The sequence below is a fragment of the Coturnix japonica genome, chromosome 7 (genome assembly GCF_001577835.2).
Source record: "Coturnix japonica isolate 7356 chromosome 7, Coturnix japonica 2.1, whole genome shotgun sequence".
In the NCBI taxonomy this organism is placed as follows: Eukaryota; Metazoa; Chordata; class Aves; order Galliformes; family Phasianidae; genus Coturnix; species Coturnix japonica.
Window position 1 is genome coordinate 6,693,743 of NC_029522.1, and position 21,031 is coordinate 6,714,773.

At 44.3% G+C, this 21,031-nt stretch overlaps 1 protein-coding gene and 1 long non-coding RNA gene across 2 annotated transcripts in view; one reads left to right on the forward strand and one right to left on the reverse strand.

Moving 5' to 3' along the window:
* Positions 1 to 130: 130 nt before the first annotated feature.
* ACADL (acyl-CoA dehydrogenase long chain) lies at positions 131 to 14,226 on the reverse strand. The gene is made up of 11 exons (XM_015867948.2): positions 14,023 to 14,226; positions 13,126 to 13,287; positions 11,457 to 11,594; positions 10,868 to 11,032; positions 9,862 to 9,928; positions 8,703 to 8,867; positions 8,009 to 8,110; positions 6,648 to 6,761; positions 4,114 to 4,241; positions 1,239 to 1,325; positions 131 to 705 (listed from the first exon to the last, which is right to left on the reverse strand). Exons 1-11 carry the CDS (start codon positions 14,094 to 14,096, stop codon positions 612 to 614), a joined length of 1,296 nt encoding a protein of 431 aa, XP_015723434.1. The 5' UTR covers positions 14,097 to 14,226; the 3' UTR covers positions 131 to 611.
* Positions 14,227 to 19,126: 4,900 nt separating this feature from the next.
* Positions 19,127 to 21,031, forward strand: part of LOC107316442 — a 17,011-nt gene continuing 15,106 nt past the window's right edge. The window contains exons 1-2 of the long non-coding RNA XR_001556349.2: positions 19,127 to 19,239; positions 19,977 to 20,082. This is a non-coding gene — a long non-coding RNA (uncharacterized LOC107316442). The remainder of the gene's footprint in view (positions 19,240 to 19,976; positions 20,083 to 21,031) is intronic.

Below are 21,031 nucleotides of genomic sequence, written 5' to 3' on the forward strand. Positions count from 1 at the left end.
AGGCCCGGCCCCGCGCGATCCAAGCTTGGAAAAATACCTCAGACCCTGAAGGGAAGCGCAGCGCCGAGCTGTGTCCGCACACAGGAGCCTCGCTCCTTCCCGGCCCGAGGTGTGAAGTGACACAGCGAGGCACGGAGCGCACAGAAATGCTTTATTAGGTTTGTCCAAAAGGCCAGTTACAGTAAGGCACAGAGATTAAGCGCATACCGCCCTCGCCACAGCGGTGACAGCAATAAGCAGCCGTGTATGGACAGTGACAAGGTCCCAGCCTCCCCCCTCTTATCCATCACAAATGGGCTTCTGTGGAGGCGAGATTTAATCCCAAACAGCAAAGGGTGCAGTCAATAATGTCCCGGCCATAGTACTCCTTTCACTAGTAAGTCAGGGGAAGTCGGTCTCATCCAAATACATTTAATGACCTTTCAATTTAAACATCAGAAATCCCACTGAGGAGCACCTTCTTGCTGCTACCACTTCAACAGGCTTCTCTCACTTGAAAGAGTATGATATATTACATCTGTCTCCTTTACTTACATTCTGATGTCTGATTTTAATGTCATGTGTTACTATAAAGGTGTTCTGGACGGTTCTCCAGGCAGCCAGCACCTGCCTTAGTTGTCACCCACAATTTCTCTGGCAATCAGCTCCTTCATAATCTCATTGGTGCCTCCATAGATGGGCTGAACACGGGCATCCACAAAAGCTCTGAGGGGAAAAAGAAAAGAAGGAAAGATTCAATGAAGGGTTCCTGGGAAAAGCAAATCCTTCTCTCTCCATGCAAAGCCCCCAAGTTTCCACTTAAAAGGGGACAAAATCTGAACATAACCACTCACGGTCCTGATGAGGCAGTTTGTTATTCTATAGCATTATGCAAGCTTTAGGCTGACCAATATTTCCATGCATATACATGTAATTCCAGAAAGAAAACATGCAAACCAGCTCCTTTATTAAATAATAATAATAAATACTATTTCTCTTTTTCAATTGGTATTTTCTTCTACAAGAACAACCCTGAAAAAGAGACAGACTGCTCAACAGCTTATGAATTACTTGGAGAATCAGAAAAATAAAAGCCTCGCACAGACATCTATACAGATGATTGCCTTTCAATAAACACGATGAGAAAGGGAACAGTCAATTAGTACTAACACAAAACAACTGAGGAGTAGACCTAAGAAGGGCCGTATTCTATTTGGCTAGCAATCCTTCAGCAGGCAGGTCTGAAGCGGTGCACTTACTTTGCAATCGGATACTCCCACATGTACCCCGAGCCTCCGTGCAGTTGCACACACTGAGTTGCTATGCTGTTTTGGAGATCAGACGCCCTTAAATGGTCAAGAAGAAAACTGTTTTTAGAAGGATGCATGCTAGGAAAAATTAACAGATACAGATAAGCTAACAAAAATACATCCCAGTGGGTTTTGTTTTTTTTCCCCCTGTACAACCAATCTAAAGCATTGGCCATTCAAATACTTCAATAGTTCTTCCTCCACAATGAAAAAGTAATATACTGAATTGAAAAGTATTAAGATTTGTTGCCGATGTGGAAGTGCTTTCAGAGAACAGAAGCTTCCAAAACAAACAAGCCCATTTACCTTCCTCACCAGCCAAAAAACTTCTTTTGTAAAGCATGTTGGCATATCCTTCTTATCAAACCTTCTGTTCCAGGCTACTTGAATATGACCAACATCAGGAAATATTTTATTGTCCTCAAAACATTTTATAGCTTTCAACACTCACAAATACTTTAATTCTTAAACAGGGCTGCTCACTGCAAACTCTTCCTTTACTCCATCATTAAACATTTTCTTTAAAGCATTCAGTTTTATGACCCCTCCCTGTAGAAGATGACTGATAACACACCATGTGAAGTTGATGTCCTGCATCTCAGCCTCTGCAAAGTTACATACTTCACGTTATTTCAAGCACTCTCATACTCTCAGCATTGAGAGTTCAAGCAAAAGTGATGTGGGGGGGGAGAAAAAAAGCCAAAACCCCTCAAAAAACAGACCTTCAGAGTGGCAACAGAAGAAGACAACTGTTTGAGTCAACTGCTTTGCATGAAAGAACTTGAGAGTCCCTCATTCCAGTACTTGAAGAGAGCACATAAACAGGAGCCGGAATGGCTGTTTACAAGGGTGGACAGTGATAGGACAAGGGGGAATGGTTTGAAACTGAGACAGGGGAGGTTTAGGTTGGACCTTAGAAGGAAGTTTTTCACCCAGAGGGTGGTGACACACTGGCACAGGTTGCCCATGGAGGCTGTGGATGCCCCATCCCTGCAGGCATTCAAGGCCAGGCTGGATGTGGCTCTGGGCAGCCTGGTCTGCTGGTTGGTGACCCTGCAAACAGCAGGGGGTTGGAACTGGGTGAGCATTGTGGCCCTTTTCAACCCAGCCATTCTATGATTTCATGCTATCCTCCCTGTTCAATGCTTAATTCAGTGTATTTATTTTAAATATGCAGCAGGGAGGTACTTCAACTGTCCCTCAAACATACTTTTGTATTCAGCTACATCATATAACCAGTCATCACAAAATGAAGAGTACAGATCTTTCACAAGGTATCAGGAGGGAGATGCTAACACTACATTCTGAATTCACCACATCTCTAACTCAAGTCACTGACTGCGCAACAGGTTATAAGCAAAACCAATAAGAGACTGTCTCCTGAAACATGAGCAATTCTGCATTCAAGGACTTACTAAATCATCTAAAGGATCCATGGGACAGAGCCAGAGGAACGCTATTAGGGAATGGGGAAATCCATAACAAACTGTGGTACTAAATATTTGGGTGGGTGGGAGGAGTTTATAATTCTTTGCTTTGGAAAATCTGTTGAGGAAGTAAGTCTCTATCTGAGTTGGCACGCCAGCTGTTCCCTCCTCCTCACAGCAGAATGCCTCCGCATACGTACCTGGTACTTCTAGGTAAGAAGTGCCAGAAATAGCATTCAAACAAAATCCTTCCTTTCATTGTAAAGATTCTCACTGGATTCCCTCAGCATTTTCTGCATATTACCTCTACATTTATTTCTGAAAGCTTAGAATATGAGAAATCTTCTGTCTTCCAGTATAGGAAATTGGTAATCACAGCCTGAACCTTTGATTAATCAGCTGAGGCAAGTGTCAGTTCAGCTGTGGGAGCACAGGTGAAGGTAATTCAGCTGTGCTCCTGGAAGGTGTGGAGCCTGACTCCACCTCTCCTGTTTTCATTTAAGGGCTGACCACCATAACAGCAGCATCTCTGTTGGAGCTTGTTCCTTTGTGAAGTTTGGTGACCAGCCTCAGCAATTTCCATCTAGATTGAAGGCCTCAATATTGGTGAGTTCTTGCTGTATATAACCTTTTACTATTTATTATACCACCATTCTTGTATTATATGCTACTCTACACTTCCCTAAGTTGTTTCTTTATGTCTGGTATGCTTTTTCTCATATCTTTGCGAGCAGAACAAAACTACACAGATCACAAATTCTTGTGATACAACTCTTGGATTGCTTTAGTCATCCAGATTTCCCTAGTTAAGCCTCAGTCTACAGTTAACTACACCAAGTGTGGAGGGAGAAAGAAGGAGGAGTTCTAACCAATAAAGGAATGAACTGTTTAGTCTCAATTACAGCAATAGCTGTAGCCAACTATTTCTTCTCGAAACCAAACAGCTTCAAAAAGTGCCTGGGCTAAACATCTATTAAAGCTAAGTAATGTTAACTAAGAAGTATTCTAGATCACAGGAGCTTCAAATAAACTTGTGATTAAATACATACACATAGTTTTTTTAAATTATTGTAGTAAAATCTGCTTTATCTAAATGCCTATGAAATGCTCTCTTGTATTTGAAGCTGATCTTTATTATTAATGGAAGTCTATCTTAAAAGCATGCTACAACTTTGAAACTGATCTTTTAACCAGTGCTGGTTTTCAAAACAACTAAGGCTGCTGTTGATTCCTCCATGGAAGTTAAAGCTAAAGGCCTCTCTTAAAAACCAACAATGTTGTTATTAATCAGACAGTAATTTTATCTTTTGTTTAAATCTGAGCAGTTCAGTGCTTTTATTACTAGGCTCCTGTCAAGATCACATAAGTAACACTTCCCAATTACTTTAACTACATACCAGTACTTTGCCATAGAAGCTGTGGGGGAGTCCAGGCGTTTATCTGCGTGCAGCTGCAAACAGTTGTCCAGAAAGGCTCGGCCCACACAAATGTTCGTTTTCATTTCTGCCAACTTGTGCTGCACCGTCTATTTTAGAAGCGGACAGAGGAAGCAGAGGAAAGAAAGAGCAGAAGTAGTACTGTTTTAAAGCTCTGTTTGAAGTAGAAAGGGAAGCATTTTCTAGAAGCATTTCTGTTCAAAATCACTATTCCATACAGCTTGGTATCTTTACATCTAAATGCAGTTTGTTTTCCATACAACTACATCTCTACCAGTCTTATTAGGGAAAATTACTGCTCATTAACTTGCCGAACAACTCAAAACATGACGTCATGGGGAACCCCCCAAATGCCTGGAAACAAATTCCTGGAGAGTAGGAGGTGCTGGGAGCTGCTGCTGTCTTTTCTCTCCTATGGGACAATGAGCTTCCAGCTGAGTTAGTAACATGTCATTGTGCATTGGCTGCATTTGCAGAGAGTTCAGCTCTTCAGAGTTAAGTAATGTGCAAAACATTTTGAGCAAACACTAAAGAAGTTTCAGACCAACTATAAGAAATTTTCCTGATGCTGAGTTCTGTCATACTGAAAGAGATGTTTTAGATCAGGTATGTGCAGCCTGTGGCCCTGTTATGTTTTGTTGCCATGTGATAGATGGCAGCATAGGGACAGTCTAACAGAACGGTGTCTGATATGGAAGTGTGGATGAATCAAAGGTGTGGAACTGAATTCTGCCAATGCAGAAAAAGTTGTGCCTACCGACATTCGCTGATGTTTGCTGAATGTTTACGAAGGCCAAACAACGGAGGAGAGCTCAGTGAGGGATGGGTTGGTGTGTTTCAGCAGTGGCAATGGTGGGTCATCTCTGCTGGTGTGTGTTTGGATGAGGGCAGCATGCAGGCTCTTGTTCATTGCTGGTGAAGATGCACAGCTAACGGTGGTGACTATGTTGAAAAATTGTGTTTTGTAGCTAAGAAATTGCTCTACCAGGGTTACTGTGCTCATTGTATCTGTTGTAGTTACCATGACAATAGATAGCAGGCATTACATTCGGAGCAGCCTATGTATATCTGGCCCAATATAATCCCCTTTCACTCAATGCAGCCTGGCAGGTGAAGCCCACTATGAAGGTTACCTAAAGCCAGGTAAGGCAGCACATAACTGTCTCTTGGCAGTTCTGGTAGGAAAGGGAATAAAAATCACCTCTTAGGAAGAGAAATTTCTCCTGATCTCACAGTTCTAATCACCTACATAAAAGGCCTTTTTGCTTTCCTTTGAAATTAATATAACCAAATCCCAACTCTGTGCTGTAGTATGACTAAATGAATTGGGCAAGACACAGCTCTAATTAGAAAGGATTTTTGATGTGCATGTTCTAGTGCAAACAGGAAAAGGTATGCAAGAATGGATATTTTTTTCCAAAAATATTGTACTTTATTAATATTATGGGCCTCCTGGTGTTGGGAATAGATTATACTAAGAAACAATATTATTTTTGAGGCCTCTGCACAGCTAAGTACTATGATGAGAAAGCATTCCACACCTACATAAACAAACTATTCTTTCTGTGTTAGAGCTGCTCACTGGACATACTAAATTCTGCTGTTTCTCAATGTTAAATTAAAAAAGAAATAAAGATAATAGCTCCTGGAAACCTAACATTCCAGCCACTAAGGAGCTCAATTCTGCTGTTACTCAGAACGATTACAGATTTGATTTTGACAAAGGAACTCTCAAAAGAAAAACAGAAATATTCCAGTTCCAATTAATTTTTGAATGTGTTAAAATGAAAAAGCTAATGTCCTGTAATGTATATGAGCAATTCCTGTCTTATAAATCAAACATTCAGGTGCTTGGTTGAGTTCAGGCCTAATAGATTTTCAGGAAAATTGTAATGGCAAATGTTTATTTCATGTTACTGCGCTTTATGACAGCAATTAGGTAGTGTAGGCACGCCTCAAAATACAATTTAACCACTACTTTAAGGGGAAGTCATATTTACAAAGAATGATCCAACAGTTTTACAGTGCAATCACATGAATACCCATCTACCTGGTAGGTGAATAACCTTGTTCCATTACCCATAAAGTTGGACGTGAACACCTTTGCAGGCATTCAAGCAGCAAGGTTGCTGCTTGGGGACCATCACAGCATCAGTCTCATTAAGATCATGCTGCTGCAGTGCGTTACAGGTAGATGGATGGCATAGCTGCACACATACCAAGCTCCTCTGCAGTCTACAGGACCCCAAGTAGATACAGAAATGCAAGCAATTAAGATATACTCTGTGATTAGTGACTTCTGATGGTAAAATGCAAGCCTAAAAGTAACGAGCACAAAGCCAGTTGTTTTTGCCTGTGTATTTTCCTTCCACAAGCATTACTGCTATGGGATTACTAACAGTCCAGGGATGACTTCTTGCTTGATGTTACATTTACACAAATGTACATCAATTCCTCTGTGCATCTGCTATACAAGTCTCCCTGTTCTAACTCACCTGCAAGTGTGCAATTGTCTTCCCAAAAGCTTTCCTTTGCCTCACGTAATCCCTTGTTTCTTCAAACATGAATTCACAGCTGGCAAGAGCCATGTCAGCGATCAGCAGTCTTTCCTTTAGAAACAGAGAATCACAGAATCCAGCGGAGTTAGTCCTACACCTCTGTTCATTAGATGCACATATGTAAATACACAATTGGGAAACAGATGTTCAGTGTTGCTCACTAAAAGTGGGAGAAGTCACATCAGAGATCAAACCAGACACCCTGGAATTAGTGACCAGGCCAAACGTTTCCATGTCCAAAGCTCATTTTTAAGGCTTTTTGGTGACTCTCCTGATGGAACACTGTCCCAGTAATAGATACGTGCCAACCACAGGGCTCTTACTGAAAGTTTAACACTGAAATCTGTTTTATTATCAGATTTCACTGCTCAGTTGATAACAAAAATCCCACATTTAATAATTTCAGTAGGATACTTCTTAAAAAAAGAAAACCTACATAAAAACAGTGGCTGTTTTTTGTCCCTTTCTTCAACAGAATGCGTAGATAAACAATGTAGAGTGCAGTTGCTTTTAGCACTATTAAAATATCTGACTCATCCCACTGAACCTGCTTGCAATTGCATTTGTTTCTTTCAAGCAAGATATTTTCTTTAAGCAGGCTTCATATTTTTTTCATGTTTACTCACAGCCTAAAAGTAAAGGCACATGATCTCTACCAGGTGAGGCAGTCAGAGTTCAGACAAAGCACAGTCAGGTTTTGAAAAACCAAGTTGCCCCTTTTTCCTCCGAGATCATCCCAAAACTTCAGCAAGTCAATCTTTGTTATTTTCACTAGAGGTATCTGGATAACAACTTATTTACTTTGCTTTATGGATAAAGAAATAATTTATTGCATCTTTAATATGCTTCTACAAGACGAAAAGTTAAGACAGCAGTGCTTGCTTTTTTTCTTTGAAGAGAATGCCAAATGCAGTCTTCCAAGCTGAATGTTGTCTGCTAAGAGAAATGGCTCCACAGTAGAAATATACAAAAAAAAAAAAAAAAAAAAAAAAAAAAAAAAAAAAAAAAAAAACAACAACAAACCCTTTAATCTAAGCTCAGGTTCTTCAATAGCTGTGTTGCTGACTTTGAATTAGTGAGATGTCAACACCATTGCCAACGCCCAAAGAATTTGGCTTTTTAGCATTACAAATAGCATACTTCAGGTAAAAAGCAGTAGAATCGGCAGGGTGCTGCTCACAGCCACCCTGAGCCACATGAAGCTCTCTAAAATCCATCATATCCAAGATTCTTGCAGTGATAAAATCTTATGTGTCCGTGTTCTTCTCAGAGACAGCAAACATTTCCAGTGCTCTTACCTGAGGGAGCTCTGCCATCAAATAATAGAAGCCTTTGTTCTCTTTCCCAAGCAAGGCGCTTGCTGGCAACCGCACATCTTCAAAAAACAGTTCTGCTGTGTCCTAAGAGGATTTTAAAGGACAGTTTATAGTCTGACATTCTCACCTCTGCATTCCACGTTTTTTCCCCGTTTAGGCTGGGAGGGTCCTTCTGAAGTTGTCCATCCCCTCAAAGATGGACAAAGCACTCAAAGCACCTTCAACAGTTGAAGGTCTTGAGGGGTTTCACTTCCTGATGCTTCCAAGTGAGAGGCCCCACAACTGCCCCGAGCCCCTAGTTCCGGTATCACATCATTTTTATGGTGGTTTTTCTTAATAACCAACTAAAGAGTCTCCTCAGTTTGTGTCCCTTGCCACCCTTCAACTGTGCTGCTTCATTTCTACAGCCAACCGTTAGGTAGCTGAAGACAGAAATAGAATCCCATCTTTCCCTTCTCAGACTGAGGAAATCCAGCTGCCAGCTTCTCCTTGCACATCATGTACTTCAGACTTCCATATGGAAATTCAGTATACATACTTCATCCAATTTTTATGCTCTAAGGCTTCAGCACTAAAATAACTGTTCCATTGTATCTTTATTAAGCTTAGTGCCAGGCATCAAGCAATTTTAGACTTCCTCAAAGTCTGCTATGTGTTACAGGTCACAAGGACTTACTTGAGCTTTCAGGCCAATTTTTTGCAGCTTGCGTCCTTTCGCGAAACCTTTCATTCCATTTTCCACCAGAAAAAGGCTGATTCCATGAGCAGGAGATCGAGCCTCTGGGTTTGTAACCGTAACCACAATCACCACGTCACACATCCAGCCATTAGTGATGAAAGTCTGTAAAAACAAACAAAATCCAGCACAGCTTGCAATAACGCAACAAGCAAGGTGGACAGGCATTAGAAAAGATCATCAAGCAATAGAAAGAAAACCATCAGCGTGTGGAAACTTTCATAGGTAAACTGAAAGGTGAGGCTTAAGCATTTTAATTATTCAGGAAGGCTAAAGTGCTGTCTAAGAGGAAATTACAAAATTTGAGAGGCAATGTGTGGTGAGAATTGTGAAGAGAAAGAATGCACAGACCCATTTCTTCCATCAGCCCCCTGCTAATGAAGGAAGGAGTTATCGGGTGTAGACATCAAATAAGAAAGAGAGGTTCTCTTTTTTAATAAAATAGCAAGGTACAAAACACAAAACCACTGATGGCCTCTCCTAACAACTGCTCTCAAGAGTTCTGCAGAATAATCCATCTGCTTGTCAACATAACTCATCCTACCACCACCAGAAGAAATAAGCAATCTCTCCTGCTTGGCATCAACCACACACAGTGAGCAAATATATTTACAGACATCTGTACATACAGATTTATTTGCACACACCAACTCTGTAATAGCTTGAAAGCATAAACACAGCATCTAACGTTGCTCTCCTAATACAAGCTTCTGAACAGATCCCACTGCCTGCATTGCAGTACACCTCAGGCTGCAGGAAGTCTAACATAGGTAGCATACATACTTCAGTGTTCAACCTCAGCAATGAGAAACAACACTGGTTCTGCTTATACAATATAGGGATTCTTCCAGTTCAAGCAAAAAGAAAGTCTTTAGATGAGGTTATTTAAATATTATAAAAAGAATCTGTTTCCCATAAATAGCAAAAAAAAAAAACAAAAAAACAAGAAGTATAGTAAGTCTATATAAAAGAAAAAACAACTGGCAAAAAAAAGGAGAGAGAGGAAGAACTAATAGAAGACACTGATTCTGGTATACAGCCCTCCCTGCGTGCCTCAGCTCCCAAAGGCTATGGGGGGACGTATGCGACAGTTTCTTACCTTGCTCCCATTCAGAATCCAGTCACTTCCATCTTTTTTTGCGTAAGTCCGTACTCCTTGCAAGTCACTAGAATGGAATTCAAAAGACCCTTCAAGAAGCTGTTCCAGAAGCTGTCATTTGTACCTTGAATGCTACCCCACAGGAAATAGACTTCACACCGTCAAGGCATGCAGTCAGAGAAAACGCACAGGAGAATAATGGTACACGGTGAAATGATTTGCAGTAACACAGAAATCAAAAGAGATGATAAATGTGTGCAATCATACATGAGCATGAGGCCCCCCTTTAACAGATCTGCCTGTGGGAAGCGGTGTGATGTAGTGCTGATACCAGAAGTCAGCATCCCCTTACGCTGATATGCTTCAAAAGACAAATGTCAAACAAAACATCTTCTGAACATGCTCAGTCTTAATGAGGAGGAGCTGCAAAAAAATACGGCCAACATCGACTCCTGTGGAAGCATGACACCAAAACGTTTTGCTCTTCACCTGTTCCTCTCTGTTGTGGAAAATGGCCAGATCACCTGAGTCTATTCAGAATATGTGCTGTCTGCCCTTCAGCAATGACAGAAAAGGAGCAATATTCATCTGTTTGAAAGGATTCAGAGGGGGAAAAAAGCACAGAAAAAAACCCCAGCATTTTGCTCAACAACAAAAATTAATACTAATGAAGTAAAGCCATTTTACTGATGAAACTTTCTCCTGATTACATTTCATACTAAAGGTATACTCGCAGGACAAACAGATTATTAACCTTATCTCAGACCATAAAAGGAAATACAAAGTAAATTTGTCCATCGTGAGACAATAAGGAAACTGATTCTGAGCAAGTACCTCACATTGGCAAAGCTGCAGAAGAGTGATCTGTAAAGAGGCCCTCCCCATTCTGGGATATTGCCCAGTTATTAGGACATCCACATAACCTGGATGCTCATGAATCTCTTTCACTGAGAAAGCAGCAGACAGCGAGTAAGATTACAACCATCTCTCTTTATTTTTAGCTTACCTGCCAGCCCCAGGCTCCGTCATGGCAATAGCACCGATACACTTCCCTGCAGCCATCTGAGGAATAAAGCGTTTGATCTGTTCTTCAGTGCCATAATTTGCAATGTAGGGCATGACTATATCAGAGTGAAGGCTAAATCCTGGACCAGTACAGTTGACATACATCCTGGGGAGTGAGGAAAAACAAAACAGCTCAGGCAGCAACCCTACAGAAATGTAAACACTGAACTTCACACCTTTACAACACAGACCCAACACTGAAAGCAAGCCCTAAACACAGACGTCATGGACATAATGTGAACTTGTAGCATGTGCTCTGTTATTTACAGAATGTACCTTTACATCCAGGTCATTGGGTGACCTACCAGACTAATCAAAACGCTTCCCTCAACCACAGTAGAGCACAATGGCATTTATTACTTAAGCAATCCCCTGAAATGCATAAAGCTGAAGGGATTTGTACGTGTTGTAATTATTGATGTCGACTTCTGTAAGCAATAAAGGAATCTTATGAAAGACAAAACAAACAAAGGAAAAACCAGTCTGTGGATAACTTGAATCAAACTGCTCCTGAAATGCCCAGTACTTACTGCTCCTCCCAGAGCACGGCTGAGGAGAGAATATCCGCTCCGATGCCTCCATGTTTCTCAGCAATAGCAACACCCAGCAAACCTTGCTGTCCGGCTTTTTCCCAGAGCTCTCTGCTCACCTGGCCATCCTTCTCCCACCTGCAAACAGCGTAAGAACAGAGATATCCATTACATTCTCCGTGTGCTACTTCCCATTTGGCACAGCTGCTGCTTCATCTTAGAGGGCCCGCAGCAAGTTTTCACTGCCTGGTAGAGTCGCTTTCAGTCTCAGCAACGCACAACACAGCACACAGGGTGCTGTGACAACTAAGTTTCCCAGCTAAGAAGTGGTGACTTAATAACAGGTTTTCCATTCTTCACAAATGCCACTGGCATTACACAGATACCAACTATATAACATCTGAATCCTGGCTTCCAACATGTAAACCTGATGACTCTTTATGACTTGTTATGAAAGGCTGTGCTGCGTCTCAGTCTGAGCACCAGAGCAGGATCTAGGAGATTTAGCCACAACCATTGGGATAATAACAAGTAGGTCCTCACCTTCCTGACACCCCATTTTTCCCATCAAATGCATATAAACACACCAGTTTCTGAGACATTAGCAACCTTGATATAAAAATACAAAAATATATAAAACAACATGTATTAAAATAAATTAGTCCCTTTTCACTTAGTACTATACCTTGGTAAACTATTGCTGCTGTAAGGTGGTTTTCAGCTTGTGAATAGACAGCTAAGGTTTGTCTGCTGACAGTTTGCAGACTGTAAGAATCCCCTACTCCCTAATACATAGTACCCCGAGTTCACCAACACACCAGAAAGCTGGATGGCCATTAATGGCCATTTTTAAATAATATGATTGACAAATGCAGTCAGAAAGACTCCTTCCACACACTGGTGTGCAGCAGAGCTATACCACAGCACTTCATCCACAGTTAATAACACATCTTGTCACGCTCACATTAAGTTCACTCCCAGAGTTTCTGCTCCTGCACTGGAAATGGTAATTTATTCTCTCTAAAGACCATCTTTGTGGGCTTTTTTTGTCCCCTACTTTGAAGGTCACCGCTGTCTCAATGTCACCCATCACAAAAGCATTTTCTCCTCATGCTCATCCACATTTGCTGATGCCATAGCAGTCTCTTCACATAGGCCCAGCTAACCGGTACACTGTGCCTGAAGCCTACTTGTTTATTTGGAAGGTGTGAGAACAGAATGGTTCATAGGTCTCTGCAGTGATGCAAGAACACAAGTCCAACTTGTTCCAGTCACTTGAAGAAACAGTTGTGTCAGCAAACAGGATCATAATTAACCTGGAGCGGACGCAATACCTGTTCACAAAGCTGCACCAGAAGTCTTTCTAATAAAAGGCAAAGGAAAATGTAACCCTCCACTTCAATGAGAGAGTGCACAAGCAGGGAAACACCAGCTGCAGCTCTACAAACTGCATTTGTCCTGCTCATAGGCCTGCAACAAAGGTGCCAGCTCAGAGCGATCAGTGACTTTTGATGAACCTTATAGGCAGGTTGGTTTCAATCGAGTCCTGTTATTGAAACCAAATATCTTGTTTATCTTGTCATAGTGAATAATACCTGAAAATGCTTATTTTGGGAGGGGAAAGAAAGCAAATTATCTGGAAAACCAAAATGCTTTAAAGGTATCTCACTCTGCATGGAAAGGCACCACTTCCTCCTGAAAGAACTTCCTGGCGCTCTCCCTGAAGATATCGTGGTCCGACGAGAAGATCCTCCTGGTGCCGATGTCAGTTAAACGCTTAGCAGAAGAAGGCTCCAGGCGCTTCGTGCCATGCTGCTCGGCTGGCGCAGGGCTGAGAAAGAGAAGCCAACATCTGCTCGGATACAGGCACACCCTGCTTTTACAGCCCTTTGTAAAGGAAGGAAATACCTGCCTAGCAAACACGGATTATTTATAGAGCTACTTACAGCTCTATTAAGCTACATCTATGGGCACAGTGTTCAAGCAGGGCGCAGGGCCCGCAGCAGAGGTGAACTGGCCCGGTTCAAGGGTGGCACAAGGGCACTCGGGCCCCACAACCCCTTGGTGCAGTAGGGCAGACAAGGTCAGGCCTTGTCACACTGTCACCTGCTGTCAGCAAAGGACTCCACGTCCCAGGAACTGGGGCAAAGGGCAGCCTGCCCTCTGTACAGCGATGGCTGAACCACCGGGCCCAGCGTGACAGGGGGGATCCCAGCTGCCTCCCTGCAAGCAAGGGTGCATATATATGCACACATACATGTGTGTGTGTGTGCTCATGCGTGTGCATTCAGGCCCGCAGCCTTCCTGTCACACGCACACAGAGCACAAAGCCACATATACATACATGTGCACACACGTACCCACCCCTTACACAGCCACACAAGCACATAGAAATATACCCTGTATATACGTACCCCGCAACCAGCCCCACCAACGCACCCACACGCAGCCCACGCATCCGGCCCCGCGGCACCTCTCCGTCCCAACACCCCCACGTCGCTCCCCGCAACCCCCAGCTCCGTCCCGCAGCGCCCAGCGCCGCTCGGCTCCCATGGCGCCCGCCGACCTGGGCTGTGAGGAGAAGGCCCTCCGGCCGCTGTCCCGCAGGAGCCCACGCAGGCGAAGCAGCCGCGCCGCCATCTTGACTCGGGGTGTGGCGGGGGCAGTGCGGGGCCGCGCTACACACCGCGCCGTGGGGACGGAGAGCGGCGCTGCACGGCCGGCTGTATGGGTGTCTATGGGTGTCTATGGGTGTGTGCTTGGCAATGAGCGCTGCGACCGTCCTCGGTGTGTGGTAAAAAGGAAGTGTTTCCGTTCCCGCAGAACGCGTAATCCCTGCCGGTGTGATTAAAACACGTTCCAGTTACGAAGTCCTTCTAATCCACCCTGTGTACAACGGGATTATGATGAAACTATTTGCAGTTTCCCCCAAACGCGGTTTGGAAATCGCATGGGAAGCAATCCTCCTGAAACCCTGCCTGAAAAGCACACACCGACCGTCACCTAATGGTCATTATGGTGAGAGCTGGGTTAATAGATAACCTGCCGACAGAATCCCAACAATCTGGGTGTTTCTGTAGTCTAAACCTGCCGTACAGTTAATTAAAATTCCCCCTTTTGGGGGTCCGAGCGCTGCATCTCCACTGTATTCCAGGAGATGGCAGCAGAGGCTCGGCTATGTGAGTGGGCCTGCCTGGCCCTGCAGCCCTGCCTCCCCGAGGACATCAGTGCCTGCCTGGCAGCCAGGTGGTGTCCCAGGTTCACCTGCCTGCTCCTGAGGTCAGGAAATGCTTCGTGGCACTTAAATAACATAGCATGGTTTTCTAAGAGGGAAGAAAGGTGGTTTTAAGCAATCGAGACATTAAGAACAATGTTCTTGTTGTTTTTGCAGAAAACAGGGCAGAAATAGGTATCAGTGTGAAGACACGCTGCTGGCCTTCTAGATGCTATTGCAGTTTGGGACTGTGCTTCTGTTACCACAGCCTAACAGGGCTTTGCAGAGAAACAGCACATTCTGGGTTAAGTGACAGCCCTGCCCCTCCATTCATCCTGTGGGCACAGTCACAGGGTGAGTCTGATTTTGATTTCCACCTCTCTCTGTTAACCCATTCTCTTTTATATAGCTGTCTGCCCTACCAGTAGATGGCACATCTGTCCTTTCAGACCTCTGGTACGAACAACCTTCAGTACAAGCAGGGGATACAGGTTGCCATACATCCACTGTCATAGATTCTCTTCAACTTTCAGCTCCCCTGCTCTCATATTATTTGGTTAGCAGCAGACTTCCTTCGAGACAGCAAACCACTGGAGTAATCTAGCAAAACCCCCAGTGATGCCCAGCCTTCACCGTGTTGCCAGCATGACACAAAGCACCAGTTCAGTGGTCTCTAATACAGTGTATTACTGTCACTGTGACATTTGGGCTTTGTTACAAATCGATTTGGCTAAATATTCCATTTTGAACCTCTGTTTATGTGCTCTTTCATGATTTGCAGTGTTCATAGGTCATTGCTCCAGCTGGAAAGGGCCACGTTCTCTACAGTGCTTGCTTTCTTCAGAACAATGTTGAGTGTGCTTACTACAGGGAATGTAATTTAAAGCATTATCTTGCTGAAGAATTGCACATGGCCTTGGAAAATGCAAGTGAATAAATGAGAAAGTGGTAGGTTACCTGGAGAAAAAGTGTTCAAGTAAAGCTCTGTGGGTAAGACAAGTTGGAATGAAATTTGTTCTCATTTTTGGTCACAGTGTCCCTGTTGTTCATCTCCAAGTACAAAGACTGTACGAGTATATTCAAGTCATATTCCTGTGAAAGGAATTCTTTTCTTAGAGGTATTCTTTGCTGTCTTCCTACTGCAAGAAAAAAAATGATGAAGGTGTCAAGCAAATGGATCCAATTACATGCTTTTCTTTATTTTTTCCTATTAAATAAGTAATCTACAACTTTTGTCTGTGTTCCTGAGCTGAGACATTATTCAGGCTACTCACTGACTGAAGTTTCTTCTCTTAATGGCTACTCTGTCCTTATGAAGCCACAAAAAGCAGCCCTACCTGCCGTTACCAATAAGAATTTGGCCATCATCATTGTAACTTGAATTGCATGTGTAGGAGTTTGGCTGTCGGGAGTAACTTAGACTGCACGGGGACTCTAACCGGAGTGGTTCCAGCGGACACTGGAACTCTCCGCTCTACCATATTCGGGCGAGCTGGCTTACCTGGGGAAAGGTACGTGCGGCCGTGACTCCATGTAATGGGAAAAAGATTACGCAACGAGGAGCCTAAGCCCTCTGACGCAGACGGATTTGCTAAATGACTCTAAGCGGCCATCTGTCATGAAAGTATCCCAGAGATGTTGCAGGCTAAGTTCTGCTCTGAGAAGTGAGTTGAATTCTGTTTCTAACTGTAGCCTTCTAGTCCTGCCGACTCGTGTTACTGAATACCAGGTCGCCTGGAGAGATGTGACAGAATGCATGAGTACTAAAGTTGCTTTTAAGGGACTATAGAAGCTCTGAGGTTCAGGGAAGCACAGGCATAATTTACCGGCTGCTTGACTGTGGATTCCAAAGTGAAAGTCTGACGCATATAGTTTTTCCGTATTGTTTTCTTGGATTCCTGACTGCGAGGCCTAAAGCGCTGGATTGGCCTGAACAAACGCTGGGGTGTCCAGTTGCTTGCCCATCCTGGGGCAAGCAGAGTGCTTTATCAACAGGCGCATCTGCGGAATACAACCTCTCCTGTGACTCCCCGCAAGGACTGCCACACCTTTGTTGGTGACCAGCAAACAAAAAACAGCACAGAGAATTCCCATAAAGGTGAGGACAGCCATTAATGCCTTCAGAAACCAACCTATACTTCATGGGTGGGTCTCTCCTAAGCCTTCGCAAGAAGATGGTAGAATTAAGCATTCTCCGCATTAAACTTGGTGATTGATGGTGGCATGTGGTCTTCCTCATCGCCAGCGCTCTTTTCCGCTATTTATCGGTGCCAACAATCACTTGCAAATGCGAACGGTGCGCTGAAAGCCCGGGTACCTTAGTCAACAGATGGCATCCTCATTATTAAAGCAATTACGGGACAAAGACCATTGGTTTCTCGCTCTCTTAGTCTCTGGCTGTTCATTCCCCCTTTTCCCCAGGCTCTTGTGGACAGCTTGATCTCCTCGTGGGCTCAAATTGTTTGCCCGTTATGCGATGTGACATCAGAAAACACAACCATCAGCATGTTTATATCATTTGGTAGTTCTAGGTGACAGCGAGGTTACTCAGCCGGCCTACCAGTCAAACTACCGCGCTGCAAATCGGGCCTCCGCAGCTGCTTTTTTTGTTCTAGCTCAGGCTGGCCGTCAACCCAAGCGGACGACCAACGCTACCACTAACCCTGGGTCGGACTCTGATTGACTTGGAGCACAATCCTCTATAGTACCCACATTAACGAGGCCAATGCGGATAAACTCAGCCGGCGCAGCACTATTCCCACAGCACTCTACTCGGGCAACCTATTGCCGACGCTCAGCTTAAAAACGCTGCTGAAGAAAGCATAACTTCTGACATCTCAAGGTTGAATGATGTGTAAGTTCTATTCCCTCCCGGGGGTATGGGGTGTTTAGGTACAGACATTCCTACTGGCCTTGGCCAGGACGCATTGGATCCAGGTCTGAGCTCAGAACTCAATGTTTGCAGAGTTTGGAAGTTGAGTCTGGTGCCAACCACTAGGTGCACCCAGCACCCCAGCATACTGCAAAGGTGCAGCCGCAGCTCAAGAAGCAGAATTATTCTTCTGGAAGCCGCTTTAGGACTTCAGACCTACAATTGAGCCTAGTGACATGTTTTTAATACTGAACTCGTCTGCAAAAGTCGCATGTCTGGGAAGCCACGACAGAGTTTAGCTACCTAGTTTCTCTTTGAGGGCGTTTTCACACCCAAGTGGCTTCCGAGAGGCAGAGCTACGCAAGGCGTGAGGTTCATGCTGCTAATGGATCTAGAAATAAAGAGGAAGGGTTATTTGATGCACTGACGGCAGAGGAGGCCCGCCTAGGCACATCAGCCCTGCTTAGGCGTTAAGGGGAAATTGTTGGTGAGTAGGCTGAAGTGGCCATAGTCCAGGGAGCCTGTGATCCTGCTTTACCGTGTGTCTGTGCACCACGGTTTTGTGCACCTAATGTGTATTGACCTGGGCCAGAGAAATACCATTGCGACAGTCATATCTCACCATCGTCGACAAACATCCCCGAGCGTGAGAGAGCGTGAGCGTCGATTAGGAACCCAGCACGAGCGTACCAGGCCTGAATCACAAAGAAGTGGAAGAACATCGAACGAAAGCGAAGCAATAATCATAATCATGCTATCCCGCTACCATAGTAAGCAAGGCCCGGACTGTTGTATTTCTCCAGCTGATGCCAAATCAGCGTGGTGCCGGGAGCCATTGTCCTGTGGCGTGTTCTAGTCGCTCAACACCAACGACATCCCCACACCCCACACTCACACCCACCATTCTCACACACACAAACACATCACCCTTGGCTGACGCCCACCGAGTATCCGGCAGTCCCCGACACAAAACTTAAATCCAAATATAGCCTGATGTCGTTATAAAGACAAGCTCTAACAGATCTGCCTAGGGCTCCTATCATAGTGCTTGTGTTCTGGGGCCAGAGCTCCACCAGCCTCAGCCCTCTTCCTGGGCAGGCCTGTGTTTGGATAAGCCATGGTGGGGCTCAGTACCATTTGGGCTGCCCTCAAGGACGTGAGGGCATGTCCAGTTTGCAAATGAATCTCAAGCACTGGACAAGGATGAGGAATAGAAGAACGTCATGTCAAGAGCAAAGGATGGGGTTGGAGGTGTTAAGTCTCCGCCGCCTCCAGTCGGCAATGCCGATGGGCTGCAGTGCAACACCGAGACCCGAAAGGCCAGAGCTGCAGACTGCGTAAACGTACATTTCAATGGGAAGCGAGTCTTGGAATGTTTCATTCTGGACTGGACACCTAGCGTGGGTCGCTGGTTCTTAGCCTGAGATAATCCCTACTACCACTTAAGAGAACGCCCTGGGTTGTATGGGAAATTGGTAATCACAGCCTGAACCTCTGATTAATCAGCTGAGGCAAGTGTCAGTCAGCTGTGGGAGCACAGGTGAGGGTAATTTAGCTGTGCTCTTGGAAGGGGTAGAGCTTGACTCCACCTCCTCTAGACCTCATTTAAGGGCTGACCACCACTAAGGCAGTATTTCTTAGAGACTGATCTTTGGCGGAGATCACTTCAGCATTTCCCAGCGAAGGCATCTGTATCGGTGAGTCTTTCCCTATAAATAACCTTTTGACTATCTGTTACCATCTTTGTATCATTCCACCTTACACCCTGTGAGAAAAAACAGAGTGGCAGTGGTTTTGCATGGTCTGTGATGCTGACTTATTTCTTTCATGTGGAAAGTGAGGGCCCCATCACACTCTGGGTGAAATCAATGCCAGCAAGGCCTGTAATTAGGCCACCTGCCTACAGAGCCATCCTGCTTTTATGAAGTTTTCCACACTGGCTTCAATTCCTCTGTTAGAGACTGTCAGTCCCTCCCATGTTTTGTACAAATGATCAGGAAGAGGTGCCCCTATAAATGAGATAGGAACTTGCAAGGCTTTTCCTCTGATCCTTCATCCATTTTGGAGAAACTCCCAAAATTGGTGGCAGATGTTGATGTCAGCTGCATGTGTTAGTCTGTTTCTCTCCTTCCAGCATGTTCTGACTGGAAATAAAACCTGAGAGTCTGTTGATTTCAGGCAGGTTAAATAATTTTGCCCCATAGGTCAGACTGGTTTTAAAAAAAAGTCTTAAGGAAAACGTGGAGGTCTGGGGTTTAGTGTTGGTGCACTGCATCAGGAAAGAGACACAGCTGCAGCTGACTGGGAGGGGGAAGCAGGGGGGATGTTCAGCTGCCAGCAATCTGCAGTATTATGGCAGCATTTCTCAATTCTGTCTGAAATTTAGCAGAAAATCACCCCCAAAAGTTAACCTGGTTTATAAACTTTTCTAAAGGTGAAAGGGGAGAGTAATGGCTGCAGTGTTATCCCATGGATTTCAAGAGGATGCTGCCTCCAGGAGAGCTGGCTTGGATCACACTGGGAAGCACAGTAACTCAAAGGTGAGCCTCGTTACTTCCTTGCTCTTAATCCTTCTGGACAAAAAGCCCAGCTGCTGGTGACTCAGGAAATGGTGATTCATAGTGGAAATGGTCCTCAAACCCAGAAGAGTTTGACGCTGTATCTTTGCAATACCCACACTGGGGACTAAAACGTAATGGAATGGGGTGTCGTGCTTGTTGAGGAGATGTGTATCTGGACGCAGTGGAAAAAACTCGCTGAGGCCCATGAGCTATTTTAAGGGTTCAGTATTGTTCGTCTCACTGATAATTTAAATGTCAAGCTGCTTGATGCCTTGTGGGATTTTTAATCTCCTAAAATAGATACTAAGGTGCTACCTTTTCCACTGATCGGTGCACAAAATGGTGCTGTGTTAACATAATAAAATAATTCTTCAGCTTGTACAAAGGAGCTACAATATTTGGGCAATGCCTGGTCCTATGATTTTAATAAACAGAAGTTCTGTGTCCTCGTGCAGCCTGGGGAGGCAGGAACTTTTTGTCTTGATGATCTCTAGAGGTCTCTTCCAACCCCTACAGTTCTGTGGTTTTGGTCAAATTCCATGCTTGCTTCCCCAGCTTTAGGGGAGAGTGGCAGCAAATGATCTGTGCTGAAGGGAGCCCTAGCGGAAGGAGCAGACCTCACGCGCTGGACGCAGCGCTAGACATTCACTCCTTTTATTTCCAATGAGTTCTCCATGAGATACGCAAAAAGAAACAGAAAAAATAAGATTTCAGTGAGTTCTGCTATGCTATCGGGAAAGAACAGACTACCTCACTTTAGTAAATGTACTAAATACAAGAGGAACAAAGCCCACTGGAGAGCCTCTATAGCTGCTCTTATGTGTCCTCCTATACAAACGGATCTCATGATTGACGTCTTTCCTTTGAAAGGCTCTAACACCTTTGCCCTGCAGCAAACCTGTGATGTTGTGCGAGCAAACTGAGCGAG